Source organism: Plecotus auritus, assembly GCF_963455305.1.
Source record: "Plecotus auritus genome assembly, chromosome: 3".
NCBI classification, from domain to species: domain Eukaryota; kingdom Metazoa; phylum Chordata; class Mammalia; order Chiroptera; family Vespertilionidae; genus Plecotus; species Plecotus auritus.
Window position 1 is genome coordinate 150803667 of NC_137772.1, and position 16841 is coordinate 150820507.

Here is a 16841-nt window from a genome sequence, read left to right on the forward strand (position 1 = left end):
TACAATTTTTGTCTAGTCTCATCCTGCACCCCCCCACTCCCCTTTCCACTGGAGAATTGTCAGTCCACTCCCTTTCTATGCCCCTGATTCTATTATATTCACCAGTTTATTCTGTTCATCAGATTTTTTATTCACTTGATTTTTAGATTCACTTGTTGATAGATATGTATTTGTTGTTCATAATTTTTCTCTTTACCTTTTTCTTCTTCTTCCTCTTCTTAAAGAATACCTTTCAGCATTTCATATAATACTGGTTGGGCGGTGATGAACTCCTTTAGCTTTTTCTTATCTGTGAAGCTCTTTATCTGACCTTCAATTCTGAATGATAGCTTTGCTGGGTAGAGTAATCTTGGTTGTAGGTTATTGCTATTCATCACTTTGAATATTTCTTACCACTCCCATCTGGCCTGCATAGTTTCTGTTGAGAAATCAGCTGACAATCACATGGGTGCTCCCTTGTAGGTAACTAACTGTTTTTCTCTTGCTGCTTTTAATATTCTCTCTTTGTCTTTTGCTCTTGGCATTTTAATTATGATGTGTCTTGGTGTGGTCCTCTTTGAATTCCTTTTGTTTGGGGTTCTGTGCCCTTCCTGGACTTGTACGTCTATTTCTTTCACCAGGTGGGGGAAGTTTTCTGTCATTATTTCTTCAAATAGGTTTTCAGTATCTTGCTCTCTCTCTTCTTCTGGCACCCCCATAATTCGGATGTTGTTACACTTGCTTTGTTCCCAAGGCTCCTTACACTATCTTCATATTTGGGGATTCTTTTTTCCTTTTGCTTTTCCGGTTGGGTGTTTTTTGCTTTGTTGTATTTCAAATATTTGACTTGATAGTTGCGATCCTCTAGTCTGCTGTTGGATATTTGTATATTATTTTTTATTTCAGTCAGTGTATGCTTAATTTCTAGTTGGTCCTTTTTCATATCCTCGAGGGTCTCGCTAAATTTATCAGCCTTTTCTAGAAAATTCTTGAAAAACCTTATAACCATGGTTTTGAACTCTATATCCAGTCATTTGCTTTCCTCCATTTCTTTCATTTGTGACTTGTTTCTTTGTCTCTGCATTTTGGCTGCTTCCCTGAGTTGATAGAGTTGCTTTGTGTGCCAGGTGTCCTATAGGGCCCAGTGGCTCAGCCTCCCCAGTTACCTGAAGTGGACACTCTTGGTGCACCCCTTTGTGGGCTGTGTGTACAGTCTTGTAGTCAAGTCTTGATTGTTGTTGATATCACTGGGAGGAATTGACCTCCAGGCCAATTGGCTGTGAGGATCAGTTGTGTCTACGCTGGTAGAACTTCTGTGTTGGAGACACCCTTATGAGACAAGACTTGCTTCAGTGGGGCTTTGGTGCTCACTGAGTCTACCCCGAGTGGGTCCCTTATGGATCTGAGGAGTTGTAATCTGGATGGTCCCACTCTGACCCCTGGGTACACTGGCTCTTGGATCTCCAAGGAGGTGCTAATTTAGCCTCTGCGTGAGGCCACCCAGCAGGAGCTATAGAGAGATCTGCTGATTTCTCTTCTTTGTTTGGGTTTTGGAGGTGCCCAGATGAGGCCAGCTGTGAAGCAATGCAAGCTGCTGCAGAACCTTGGGCCTTCTTTTGGACGTTCTGGGTCTTACTACTACAGTTTGTTAGGTAAGTTTAAAATTCAAAGGACCAGGTCATTCATATGCAAAAGCCTCTGCGCTCAACTTGGATGGGGTGGAGTCTCAGGGCTGAGCAAACAGCAATGGCTTCCCACCAGCCCTGCCCTAAGAGGCCCCTGGGTCGCAGTGTGCCACAGTAATCGCTGCAAGCACCTCTAAGAGAAAGCCGCCCTTGCGTTTTGCCCGCTGCCAGACAGTCCAGTTTCTCTCCATATGAGTCTGGGTCCCCAGAGTCTCTCCTGGAACTGGAATTCAGAGCAGTCAGGAGCTTTTGTCTCCCTCTCGATTTAGAAAGCCAGCCACATACTCAGTTGCCAGCCCTCTTCACACGCACACCTCCATACTTGTACCTCTGCCTTCTGTAGCTCCTGTGAGTCTCAGTGTGCTTTTCTCTTTCCTTCTAGTTGTAGAATTTCTACTCAGCCAGCCTTCCTGTGGTTCTGGATGATGTCCATTTTGTCCTTTAGTTGTAGTTTTGAAATTGTTGTGAGAGGCAGCAGTTTAGGTGTTTACCTATGCCGCCATCTTGGTTTCTCCCAATACCTCTTATTTTTATAATGCAGAAAGAACTGATAAGCAAAGGAGGGCATGCTATAGACTCAGGCAGATTTGGGTTCAAAGGTAAACTCCTAGTAGCCCTGTGACTTTAAGAGATTATCACTAATCTGACTTGAAATATGTTTTTCACCTCTATAAAGTGGGAATATCATTCGTTCTCATGGTTTCTGATAAAGTCTAAATAAGAAAATGCTCATAAAATGCACAAAATTTTGTAACAGAGACTTACATTAAGTAAGCACTCAGTGAGAATCTTTACTAATAAAAGCCTAGGTAGCCCTCGTGCCCTCATGCCCTCACATCATCACAAGATGGCTGCCCCACGTCATCACAAGGTGGCCACCACATGATGGCCACCACAAGATGGCCAGTAGGGGAGGGCAGTTGTGGGCGATCAGGCCAGCAGGGGAGGGCAGTTGGGGGGACCAGACCAGCAGGGGAGGGCAGTTAGGGGCAACCAGCTTGGCAGGAGAGGGCAGTTGGGGGCGATCGGACCGGCAGGGGAGCAGTTAGGCATCAATCAGGCTGGCAGGGGAGCAGTTAGGGGGTGATCAGGTTGGCAGGGGAGCAGTTAGGGGGTGATCAGGCTGGCAGGAAGAAGCGGTAAGGGGCAATCAGGCAGGCAGGAACACGAGTGGTTAGGAGCCAGCAGTCCCGGATTGTGAGAGGGATGTCCAACTGTTGGTTTAGGCCTGATCCCACAGGGATCAGGCCTAAACCAGCAGTCAGACATCCCCCGAGGGCTCCCAGATTGGAGAGGGTGCAGGCTGGGCTGAGGGACCCCCCACCCCCGTGCACGAATTTCATGCACCAGGCCTCTAGTCTATATATGAAAGCCTAAGCGACCGAACGACCAGGGGACAGACACTCAACAAACAGGCATGGAAACATGGAACAGATTGATGAATCTCAAAGGGAAGGGAGGAGCGGGGGAAAGGGATGGTGGGAAGAGATTAACCAAAGATCTTATATGCATACTAGAGGCTCGGTGCACAGATTCGTGCACCAGTGGGGTCCCTCAGCCTGGCCTGCAGGGATCCGGCCGAAACCTGCAGTTCGACATCCCCTGAGGAGTTGCGGATTGCAAGAGGGCGAATCTGTGCACTGAGCCTCTAATAACATTATAAAACAGTAAATTATTATTATTTATCAAATGATTTTCAATTCCAAAGTCTGTCAGGGATTTTGCAGGAAAGTCTTTTAATGGGGTTGGAGCAGTCAGCGTTGAAAGAATATCAGGGGTTACATAATCCAAATGACATATTTTATTTTTAAGGGAAAATAAATCATTATATAGTGGAACCTCGGTTCTCCAACTTAATTCGTTCTGGAAGGGTGTTTGAGAAGCAATTTGTTTGAAAACAGAATGATTTTTTTTCCACTAGAAATAATGTAAATTAAGTTAATCTGTTTCAGACTCCCAAATGATTCTCTATTTTAAACTTTCTTATATACAGTACATGTCTAATGTACTGTTTAACCTATAAATACATACTTATTTTCTTAAATTATTTGAGCAACCCCCCTACTGGCCTTAAGGGAATCACTTTCAGCACTTGTTCCAAGGGTTTCTTTCAGGAAGTTAGTATGCAGCATCTTCGCTTGTTCATATATCACTGCCTCTAAAATGCAGTCACTGGCTAACTGCTTTTCCTCTATCCAAATCAACAACAGATTTTCTACCTCTTCAATTGCCTGGGATCATTGCTTCTTTCACACCTTTAGCAACCTTAGCACTCTGGATGGCCTCTTTATGTTTTAAAATTGTGCTAATTGTCCATTTCACCAGCAACAAAAGTATTTCTCCTTTGTTTGTTGCCTGAGCGACTTTTGGTTCAACAACAAACCGAAACATTTTTTCTGTGAACAACCTGGTGAAGAACAGAATGGTTCCAGATGGGAGATGTTCGAGAAATGAGGTTTGCCTGTAATTATTTACTTTACTTAAAAACCCATACATTTAATAAATTTAATAAACTGTAAACTTTATAACCATGACCCTGTTTTAATTGTAGCAGATGCTACTTCCTGTTCAGAAAATTTCTTTCCTGCTACTGAACTGCCAACCTGATAAAGGGGCTGACATTATTCCTCCCAAGGCTCTTTCCTCTCTGAACGGACAGGGAATAAAAATAGAAACACGTCAGTGACTGACATATTTCTAATCGATTGAAACAAACCTTGGAGCAATAGGCAAATGTGCTACTTTTATAACTGTATAGAACACATATTTTAAAATATAACATATGATATAAAATTAATACATACACAATAAAATAAATAGAATGCAAAACAAATTTAAAAATAAAGTAGAAATATAATAAATATAGGGTATCTCCAAAAATGTATATATACACTTTGAATAATTATAGAGGCAGTGTTTATTAAAATATATTTCATTTTCAAAATTGAGCTATCAGCTGTTAATGTGTGTATATATTTTTAGGGGATACCCTGAATATAGGCCATTATTCTTTGCCTAGAAAGTCATGCCTAGGTGTGGGAAATTAATATAAATTCTATGTTGGGAAAATAATGCCTTATAGAGAATATATACTGAACATTTACAATGTGCCAGGATATATAGGAAACATTTTATATGCATTATTCCTGTTATTCTCCCCAACCCTATGAGGTAGATACTATTGTTCCTTCTTGACAGCTGAAGAAAAAGAGACAGATTTAAGTAACTGTCCAAAGTCATACAGCTGGTCAGTTGCAATGCTGGGCACTCAATCTACCTTTGTCTGATTCCAGAGCCTGCCCCTTTATGGTATACTCTCTCACAGTGAAAACAAAAATATCTGTAAACTCTATAAAACTTAGAACTAAATAATAAAAAAAGTCATAGTAATAGCACCAATAGCAATAGAGAAAGTCATGCACCTGGCCTCTAGCTTGCTTCTGACAACAAATTGGTTGAAGACCTCAAGTTCTGGAGGAGAGGGAATGGGAGGGGAGCACTAGAGAATAGTGAAGGTTTTTTCTTGAAAAATTAAATTCTGGGTCTCTATCTTCTGAATGAAATACTGTTCCACAATGACTATGTAAGACTTGACTCCAGTAACCTTTCTTATTACACTGAGTGCACAGACCTGCAAATGTTTCCAGCTGTGGATGAATGGAGGCTAGCTTACCTGTAAATGAACGGAGCCACCGTAGCGGTGTTCGGGTGGCTGTGCTGCTGCTGTTGAGGGAGCTGGACAGCACCATTTCCCATGGTCTGCCCACTGCCTTGTGCCACTGACCCAACACAGGAACCAGAGGGAGAAGCTTGGCCAGCCTCCCTTCCTTCCAGAGGAGCAGGGCAATTGGATGTGCTTGCTTTCTCGGTGATTACGGGCTTAGGTAAGGACTGGGAAGGGCTTCCCTTGGTAGTCCTGAATTTTTCAGACTCTTTGTTGGCTGTGCTGCCTGGTGAAATGGTCTGTTTTGCTGTTGGCACCTTGGAGCCCGGTTTTGGAATCCCACTGGAGGATGGGATTAAGCTTTCCTTCTTGGTGGCTGTCACCTTGCTGCCCTTTGGGATCAAACTTGCAATTTTAGAAGTCTTTTTCGGAGCCATCTCCGTCACCTGATCCTTCTCATCCTTGACTGTTTTTTCAGTGCAAACTTTATTTTTGTCCCTGTTCTTGTCCTCCTTTTCCTTTGGCTGTAGCAAAGACTTTTTATTGCTGAGATTTTTGTTGCCAGCTTTTGGAGGGGTTAATTTAGGGGATGCTTTGGGGCTGCTATTGGTTGAGCCACCGCTATTCAGACCACTGTTGAAACCTTCCATCTCACCAGATTCAGAAAAGACATCATCATCCTTCCCACCATCACTGGGTCCTGAACTGGGAGACTGCGGGGGACGTAAAGCAGTCCTGGCATTGACCAGCTTGAATTTTTCAAGCATGGATTTTTGTCCTGAGGGAGCTGTTTTGACCCCTTCAGAGCCAGGGGGCTTCAGTCTGTCTGTAGGTGGTGTGGGAGAGGTGGCTGGGCTTGACGGCTTTACTGTCAGCATGGTAGAGGTGGCACTGTGCTTGACATTCATGGACTTACTGCGCCAGGGCTTGGCACTCGGAGAAGGGATGGCGGAGGCAGGGGGCTGCCCAGCAGTGGTGGGGGGCTGCATATTCCCATTTATACCTGAAGATGGTTGAGGTCCTTTGGAGGAATCTGGACATCAAGAGAAGAAGTACAGAAAAGTCTGATTAGATTTGGCCACTGTTACTGAGTAATCCTAACTGCAGACACATAGAAGTATTTCTTCTGTGAACTGAAGACAGAAATGCCCTGTGGCATCAGGCACTTTTGTGATGTGGTTGTTTTGCTTTATTTTGCCTTCTAAAACTACTCTGACCCAAATGAACTTTGCTAGGCAGAAATATCTAAAGATGAGTAAAACACTATCCCTCCTCCTAAGCAATTCTGCATGTGTTTTTGTTTTTTTTTTAAATTACGGATGTAGCTCATAGCAGTAAACTGATATTCCATTTAGCCTTATAAAAATATGCCATATAGTGAATATTGAGAAATTGCTTAAACCTATAGGTAGCCTACCTTATTATTATCTGATTAAATATCCTTATGAATCATGATTTAGTTTTTTGTAAATATTGTTTATTTTCATTTGTATAAAAAGCCTTTAAATAGGTCAAATAATCTTATATGGGTCAAATAATCTACTAAGACATATAAAAAATATATATCCTATATAATAAAAGCCTAATATGCTAAGTGTCTGGTCAACCGTTTAACCAATCAAAGCATAATATGCTAATGATATGCTAAGGCTGCTCAACCACTCACTATGATGTGCACTGACCACCAGGGGGCAGATGCTCCAACTGGTAGGTTAGCTTGCTGCTGGGGTCTAGCCGATCAGGACTGAGTGAGACAGGCCGGACATGCCCTGGAGTCTTCCCGCGGTCCCTCCCCAGTTGGCCAACCTCCCACGTTTCTCCCCAGCCCCGATCATGCACCGGTGGGGTCCCTCGGCCTGGACTGTGCCCTCTCACAATCCAGGACCCCTCGGGGGATGTCAAGGAGCCAGTTTCAGCCTGATCCTGCAGGCCAGGCCGAGGGACCCCACTGGTGCATGAATTCGTGCACCAGGCTTCTAGTCTATCAATAATAACCTTAACTGTAAATGGATTAATGCTCTAATAAAAACACATAGGGTAGCTAAATAGATATAAAAACATGACCCAAATATATGCTGTCTATAAGAAACCCACCCAAGAACAAAAGAATCACACAGAATGAGAGTAAAGGCATGGAAATTTTTTTTTCCATGCAAATGGAAACAAAAAAAGCTGGTGTGGCAATATTCATATATGACAAAATGGACTTCAAAATGAAGGCCATCACAAGAGACAATAAAGGTCACTACATAATACTAAAGGGATTTATTCAACAAGAGGATATAACCTTGGTAAACATATATGTACCCAATATAGGAGCACCTAAATATTTTTAAAAAATCTTCTGGAGGACTTTATAGGAGGATCAACAACAATACAGTCATAGTAGGGGACTTTAATAACCCACTGATTTCACTGGATAGATCTTCCAGAAAAAAAAATTAACAAGGAAACATAGACTCCACACGACACGGAGGATCAGATGTATTTATTTGACATTTATAGAACATTTCACACCAAAGCAGCAGAATATACATTCTTCTCAAGTGCACATGGGTCATTCTCAAAAATTGACCACATGTTAGGACACAAAACAAGTCTCTACAAGTTCAAGAAGATTTAAATCATATCAAGCACCTTCTCAGATCACAATGGAATGAAATTAGAAATCAACTACAGTAAAAACACCCCAAAATATTCAAATACATGCATGCTAAATAACATGTTATTGAACATTGAATGGGTTACCAAGATCAAGAAATAAATAAAAAAACTTTCTAGGAACAAATGAAAATGAACACTTTCAAGCATGGATTTGAAACATACGGGACACAGTGAAAGCAGTCCTTAGAGAGAGGTTCATAGCACTATGGGTCTACTTAAAAAACAAGAAAAATTAATAATGAACTATATAACCCTACAACTTAAAGAATTAGAAAAAGAACAAGAAAAGTCTAATGTAATAGAAGAAAGGAAATAATATAAATTAGAGTAGAAATAAATGACATAGAGACTAAAAAAAAAAAACAATACAAAATATCAATGAAACCAAGGGCTGGTTCTTTAAAAAGATAAATAAGATTGATAAACTGTTAGGCAGACTCACCAAGAAACAAAGAGAGAGGACCCACATATATAAAAGCAGAATCAAAAGTTTTAATTAACACCCTCTTATTTAAATAACACCCTCATAACACAAGAAAACTGAAAAACAAAGAGGTTAAACAACCTGGCCAAAGTTATACAATTTGTAAGGGATAAAACTAAGAACTGAACTTACCTTGGATTCTAAGTTAATTATATCAATGACTATATTATGCTATTTCACAAATGTATATGGATAAGTTTAATGGCTCATTAAATATGGTGTTATTCCTTAACTACAGAAACATAAAAAACAGTGATTATCAAAGTCATGCCTTTAGTTGAATTATATCAAGTGAACTTTCTTTCTCAATTGCCTTGATTCAACTGAAAATTAAGAACACCTCCAAATAGTGAATTTTCTTAAATTCATTGAATTGTGTACATGTTCATGACCTCACTCTTTTGCTGAGTTTTGTCCAACATATATGGCTCTATTTTTCTATTATTTCCAGCAATATTGATCAATGCTATTCAGTTCCTACAATCTATAGAATTTTAACCTATGCACACCATCTGTTAAAATTACTTAGTGGCTAGTCTATGCAAGACAGTCTAAGACACCACATAATCTAGTCAAAGGAAAGAAAACAGATTTATACAGGATGAGAGGTATATATTAAATATTAAATGAGAAGGAAGTGGGTAAGAAAATGGTAGGGATCAGAGTTGCACAAGGGGTGTACAATATTTAATAAAGTCAAGATAGATGAGCTAAGGGTGACATGTAAGCATTCAAAGCAGGTGGAACTTATCTAGATCTAGAGGCCCGGTGCATGAAATTCATGCACGGGGGTGGAGGGTGTCCTTCAGCCCGGCCTGCATCCTCTCCAATCTGAGACTCCCTTGGGGGATGTCCTACTGCCAGCAATAAGACATCCCTCTCACAATCCAGGACTGCTGGCTCCTAACCACTCGCCTGCCTGCCTGCCTGATTGCCCCTAACCACTTCTGTTTGCCAGCCTGATCGCCCCCTAACCACTTCCCTGCTGGCCTGATTGACACCTAACTGCTCCTCTGCTTGCCTGATTACCCCCAACTGTCCTCCACTGCTGGCCTGATCTCATTCCCAACTACCCTCCCCTGCCGGCCTGATCACCCCCAACTGCCCTCCCCTGCAGGCTTGGTTGCCCACAACTACCCTCCCCTGCTGGCCATCTTGTGGTGGCCATCTTGTGGCAGCCATCTTGTGGCAGTCATCTTGTAATGATGTAGTAGCACATGACGCCACCTAGGCTTTGATTATATAGGATTATTTTAGGGAACTATGTGAAAACTTTATTCTATTTATATTTAAAAATATATACATACATATATTGGGACACAGAGAAACATTGCCCTCCACCCCCAATCAAAGCAAAGTATGCTGTGAATATTGTTAAGGGGAAGATAATGGCATCATATTGAATTCATCCTCACTTTCTTACATGGCTCTCAAAAGTTATTTGTAATATATTTTTTTTCTATAATGAAAATAATGTTAATAATTACTACAAATATAATAATGCTAACTGGCCTTTTATTGAAGGTTCTTTAACAGCATTATCTCACATTAGTGTTCCAACAATCTGATGAGGTGGGAAGAGCTCCTATTTCTAATTTGTATTTGTGGAAACAAAGCTTTGAGAGCCTAAGGAACTCATTTCCCACTAGTGAGAGGTTTGTGGGGAGCTCGGATTTGATCCCACATTGTGTGTCTCTAAAGCCCAAGCTCTATTACTGTCGCAGAGGGGTTAACATAGTGATTAACATAGGGGTTCTCAATCTACATTGTGCACATGAGTCACCAGAGCCCTCACTAAACGCCCACCACATGTGATTCTGCAGGTCCGCAGTGGCTCTGAGATGCTACATTGCTAAGGAGCTTCCAAATGACGCCAGTGCTCCTGGTTACAGACCCTGTTCTGAGTAGCATAGGTTTAACAGACTCAGAAATCCTGGCAATTGCTTATATTATCAGCTTCAAAGGCTTGTTTCTTATGGCAGCACCCAGACTGGCTAAATTTGCTAAATGTTCCATAGCTGTGTTGCATTAACTTTCTTCACTCTGAACATTCGAAACCTTTGTCAGTTCCACATTCACCTGGCTGTTTGCCAATTTATGGCGAGGGATCACAGAAAACAAAAAGCAGCCCATCAGGTTTCCCTAATGTCCTTTATTTCATCATTTTATCCGCATATTTAACATGTGTCATGCATGTTTACGCAACTGGATTAAGAAGTCAGGGGGACTCCAGACTGGCATATCTGGGAACTTTGGTGGCAGTGAGAGGAGAGGGTAGAAAAAATAGTCAAGGTGCTTTTTAAATGTGCTGACATTGCTAGATAGACTGCGATCAGCGCTCACGTACAGAAGAGGAATTTCAGTATCACTGCACTGAAAACTGAGACAGAAGAGACTACAAATTAGAACATTCACCATCACGGTCACAGCAACAGCTTCAAATTTGTTCTCAGACGAGTACACACATATAAGACACTTCTCTAAGCTCAATTGAAATCTGTCCCCAGTCTGTCTCTATATAGCAGCAATGAGGAGCTTCAAGTTTCATTAAGAGGGCAAATCATAAGCTGCTGTGCATCAGGAGGGCACTGGAATAAGGAGTCTCTCCGGACTCCTCCCAATGAAGGTTGCACAACAACCCCAGCTGAAATGACAGTATCTACAGCTCCTACAGAGTGGGTGTCGCTACATATTCTAGTCTCTGTGCCATTTATATATTCAATATTGAGTCCCTGGTCAAACTGAGATATTTCTGAATGTTAATAACTCAGCTTTTAACTGTGAATGAGTTGTTATCTGGCTATAGGGAAAAGAACAGACGCCTAATGTACTTATGTAAAGGCATTCCTGCAATTGATTTTATCTTGCATTTTCAGGGCCTATTTGTGCCTACAGCACTGTTTCTTGCCTCTGGCCTTCAAGGAAAAAATTTCTTCCACTCTTTTCCTCTCCTTTCCTTCCCCTTCTTCTCCCATTTCCATATCTGCCATCACCAACTCCACTACAGACAAATAATGTAATTCATCAACTGCCTGCTTTTTCCAAGTACTCTCATACATGGTATCAGATTTAAAGATCATCATACATGGTATCTCATTGAAAGCCATAATAATCTGCATTATACTTATGATTTCTCTTGTTAGGAATAAGAAAACGGAAGCTTAGAAAGACAAACCAACTTGTTCGAATTCATACAGATAGCAAAATTTAGGGGGGGGGGGAAGAAAATTGGAACTCATCTGACTCCAAAATTTGGAGGCTTTTGACTCTTCTTTCCATGTTTGTTGGATGTCCAGAAATTCTTCTGGGACAGCTCTCCAGAAGGCCACACGTTAGACACAACAGTGAAGTTAACTGGGTAACTTTTGAAGTGTGTTTTCTTCCTCACTGAGCAGTGTATAAATGAGGAGAACATCATAAAAAAACTGTCTACTCAGTGAAATACATGTGGGTGGCCAAAGTAGGTTACAGTTGTAATACAAATGAACAATAGAATGATTAATAAATAACATAAGAATAAACTCTGTTTTGCTTACTCACACCTGTAAAACTACTTTTGCCTACACCTATATACTATATCCTTGGGTATCCTGCTTGTGCCATCCTTCAGAATTAATACAAGAATAGATTTTATTTTTATATGTTTTTATTGACTTGAGAGAGGGGTAGAAGGGAGAGGGGGAGATGGAGAGAAACATCGACGAGAGAGAAACATTGAACATTTGCCTCCTGCATACCCACTACTGGGGATAAAGTCTAAAACACAGGTATGTGCTCTCACAAGGAATGTTCTCTCATAAATTTAATGGCTCATTAAATATGGTATGTGCTCTCATAAGTTTAATGGCTCATTCAGGGTGACCTCTTGTTCATATATCTACAATCAATCACTGAGCCATGCCAGCCAGGCAAGAATATACTTTAATTCACTCTTAGAAAACATCTAAATTCTAAAAACATTACATTCTAAATTCTGAAAATCCCAGAGTTCATTTTTAATGATCTCATCTTGCAAAACAATAACATTGATTACCTGGGGAAAATGCCAATCTAGTTCTAAAATTAATACATGGAGGTAAATTAATACATATATATATATGTATGTATAAAATACATATATTTGTTATGTATATGTACATAATGTACATATACATAACAAATATATGTATTTTTTTGGTTGATAGTATTGTAGATATCTCCCATTTTCCCTCCCTTGCCTCCTCATCTAGGAGATTTCTCTGTGGAACTTCAGTTTGCTCTAGAGCCTAGCTAGATGTGCCAACAGTGTTATTAGCCTCAGAAAGGATACAGGGAACATACTCAACATTATTTCCTCTTCCTCACAGAATAGTGTATTACTTAAATGGAAGCAAACCAGCTTTCAACCCAAATGGTAACAAAAAGCAACAACAATGTGGATGACAACAGCAGGATTCTTTTGAAAGGATTCACTGTGTAGCAGCATTGTACTCAGTGATATATATGTCTCCTGCTAAACTTAGGACAATTTAAGCATCACAGAACACTGTGAAAGGGAGAAAAATGATTAATCAATGTGGCCATAGCAATTAGTTTGGCAAATAATAAATTTAGACTCTCATTTCATAATACACACCAAAATACTTTTGAACATTTTACAACGTAAAAAAAAAAGTAGCATTCAAATCCAATTATATATATATATATATATATATATATATATATATATATATATACACACACACACACACACACACACTGTAACCTGCTGGCCCCTTGTTCACCTCACCGAACTCTCTTCCATAAATGATTGCTTGTGCAATACCTCCCTCATCAATTTTATGACTCAGCAAAACATGGATCCTAGAGGACCTGAGCATTCAGCACATGCTTATTTTGTACCACTCCCAATGTTAGAGTGCCACTTGGTGGAGTATTGTAAAATTTAGGGAAGCTTCCATTCACCAGCCAGTTTTAAAAAAGTATGCAATTTCTGTATAGGCATGTATAATATGTATACACCTCAATATGAGCATTTATACATGAGCAAACAACATATGCTCCCATGTCTATTAACCATAGCACCTGATATATGTACCTAATTATGTTACCTCATGAAAATCCCAAAGATTAAGTTGAAATTATCATGTAAACATTTTTTTTCAGGCTAATGTAAGTATTAAGAAAATAAAAGTCATGGTGAAATACATAATTAAATAATCAGTGAAGGAATATAAATAAGATATATCTGCATTGCCTTGAAAATAAAACAGTTCATTGATCTCACAGTCATTACAGAGTAATTTAAAACAACAACAACACTTGTTGTTTGTTGACCCACAAGTCAATAAACAACAAGTGTTGGTGAGGATGAGGAGACAAGGGAAGGCTCATGCATTGGATGTGGGAATGCAGACTGGTGTATATGGGAAAACAGTAAGGAATATCCACAAATAATAAAAAATGGAACTGCCTTATGACCCAGCGATTCCACTTCTGGGTATATATCTGAAGAAACCCAAAGCACTAATTCAAAAAATATATGCACCCCTATGTTTATTGCAGCATTATTTACAATAGTCCAGTTATGGAAGCAACTCAAGTGCCCATCAATAGATGAGTGGATAACAAAGCTGTGGTACATATATACAAAGGAATATTACTCAGCCATAGAAAAGAATGAAATCTTACCATTTACAACAGAGTGGATGAACCTAGAGGGTACTACGCTGAGTGAAATAAGTTGTCAATCAGAGAAAGACAAATACCATATGATTTTGCTTATATGTGGAGTCTAAAGAACAAAACAAATGAACAAACAAAACAGAAAGAGGTTCACAGATACAGAGAAAAGTCTAATGGTTGGAGAAATGGGTGAAAAATGTGAAGGGATTAAAAAGTACAAATTGGTAGTTACAAAATAGTCATTGGGATGTAAAATACAGAATAGGGAATAGGAAATATGTTGTAATAGTTATATATGGTACCAGATAGGTACTGGAAATATCAGGGGGGAACACTTTATAAAATATATGAATGTCTAACTACTATGCTGTATACCTGAAATTAAAACAAAATAATATGGAATGTCAACTGTAATTTAAAAATAAAATTTAGCCCTGGCCAGTTGGTTGAGTGTCATCCTGTTTTGAAATGTCAGTTTAGTTTCCTGTCAGGTCATATGCCCAGGTTGGAGGCTTGATTCCCAGTAAGGGCTGTGCTGGAGGCAGCCGATCAGTGAATCGCTCTCACAACGGTGTTTATCTCTCTCCCTCTCTCACTAAAAATCAACTAAAAATAAAATTTAAATTAAAAAAAAGTACTTCCTGCCAAAACCGGTTTGGCTCAGTGGATAGAGCGTCAGCCTGAGGACTGAAAGGTCCCGGGTTCGATTCCGGTCAAGGGCATGTAACTTGGTTGCGGGCATATCCCCACTAGGAGGTGTGCAAGAGGCAGCTGATCGATGTTTCTCTCTCATCGATGTTTCTGACTATCTATCCCTCTTCCTTCCTCTCTGTAAAAAATCAATAAAATATATTAAAAAAAAAAAGTACTTCCTAAATTAGTTAATCTCGGGGGGCGGAGGGGTGTCAGAGGATTTACATTCCCCTAAAAGAAAAATGGAGAAAATACTTCTTAAGAAGTAGATATCTATATTTATAGCAGTCAAAATTCCATGGCTAATGCAACATTCACATTCAACCTTATAGTTTTCAAAAGTTCAATTGCAAATGTTGCTAAATTCTTAGTATGGATCCTATTAGATGTATGTTGTGTCAATAAAAGTAAACACTTCCACCCAAAAGATACTTCATTAAGACCCAGAAGAAGACGGGATGGGTCACCTTCAGTCGATGCACAGGTACAATGTACACATCACACGGGAGAAACAAGGAAAAGATGGCAGCATGCCCTCCGGTGCTGGGGCATATCTCCTAGCAACATGGAAAAACAACTCTCTGCTAACAAACTGTCAAATAATAAGTGTTTATAGATCATCATTTAGAAAATGAATTCCAGATAGAGCTAGGAATATTAACATTCCCAATAATTCCAAGCTGTTTAACCTTTTTCATACTTATCCATATTTTATCAAACAAGGATGATTTCTTATGATAATTTACTTCAGGAACATAAAGTGTATGTCCAAATGAATCAGGGCATCATTTTCTTAGGATCCCTGATTGCCAGTGAACAGGTATTTGATGTTTCTTTAAAGCATATATCTGTCTAGAGTACTCTTGTCAGGTACATGGGCAAAGTGATAAATGCTGGTGTCAGGACATATTACTTATTCATTCTTATTTTCTGAATGGCAGGTGACCAAGAGAATAAATGTGGACTCTCAAAAGAAAGGATTTTTCTAGAAACAATGCTATCTTCATTTTGCCACTTGTTTTGAGAAAAAAAATTTCCCATTTAAACAGAATGGTGGGATGACATTGCCTTCTACAACAGTATTTCTATTTCAGCCTTCTCTTCTAGTGATAATCTATGGCCATGTTCACTGATATTTAATTCATTTAGTGAAACGCTGAAATGAACATTATTATTAAAATAATGTGAGATGTATCTTTTGAAGTGCAGTTTATGATTCTCTATGATTTCTTTTTATTGGATGTCACTCAATTTGCAAATAAGCTATTTTACAATCCCATATATGTGAAAAGCTACTGTGCTTTCAAAAGTATTTTTAAAACAGGGAAATGAAATTGTTTTAATTGTGAATAAACCTTTACTATCCTATATAATAAAAGGCTAATATGCAAATAGACTGAACAGTGGACCGACTGGTCGCTATGACACAGTCTGACCACCAGGGCAGCGCTAAGGATGTCTGACTGATGGCTTAGGCCCGCTCTTGGAGGGAGCGGGCCTAAGCCATCAGTCAGACATCCCCTGAGGGGTCCCAGACTGCGAGAGGGCACAGGCCGGGCTGAGGGACCCCCGCCCCCCGAGTGCATGAATTTCGTGCCCCAGGCCTCTAGTCTATTATAAATTCTAGAGATTCTTCAGTAGATTCATATCACTTATCAACTAAGACTTGTAAAAGAAGGAAGAAAGTATATTTATATTTACAAGCATTTAGGGAGCACATTAGAGATTAATTTGGTTAATCCTTTAGAAAAATATCCTAATTTATTAATTTTAAGAGTTATAATTTCTAAGAACTTAAAGGAATAGCAATTAGAATTAGAATATGAAAGCTAGTACTATCTGAATTCTGTCATTATAATACTGTAACCTTTGAAAATTCTTACTTAATTTTACATAACTCATTTAGTTATGGCCAGGATATGTATGCAAACTAGCTTTGACAGAGATCAACATGTAAGCAGATGGAATCTTGCATTGTTATATAAGTTATGCCACCACTACAAATCTT

General features: G+C 39.6%; 1 protein-coding gene across 2 annotated transcripts in view; it reads right to left on the bottom strand.

Annotated features, from left to right (window-relative positions):
• NAV3 (neuron navigator 3) overlaps positions 1 to 16841 on the bottom strand; it is a 607457-nt gene that overhangs the window by 192522 nt on the left and 398094 nt on the right. For both annotated transcript variants that reach the window (XM_080659233.1, XM_080659232.1), the window contains exon 8: positions 5338 to 6361. In XM_080659233.1, the coding sequence (XP_080515359.1) occupies positions 5338 to 6361 (1024 nt within the window). The remainder of the gene's footprint in view (positions 1 to 5337; positions 6362 to 16841) is intronic.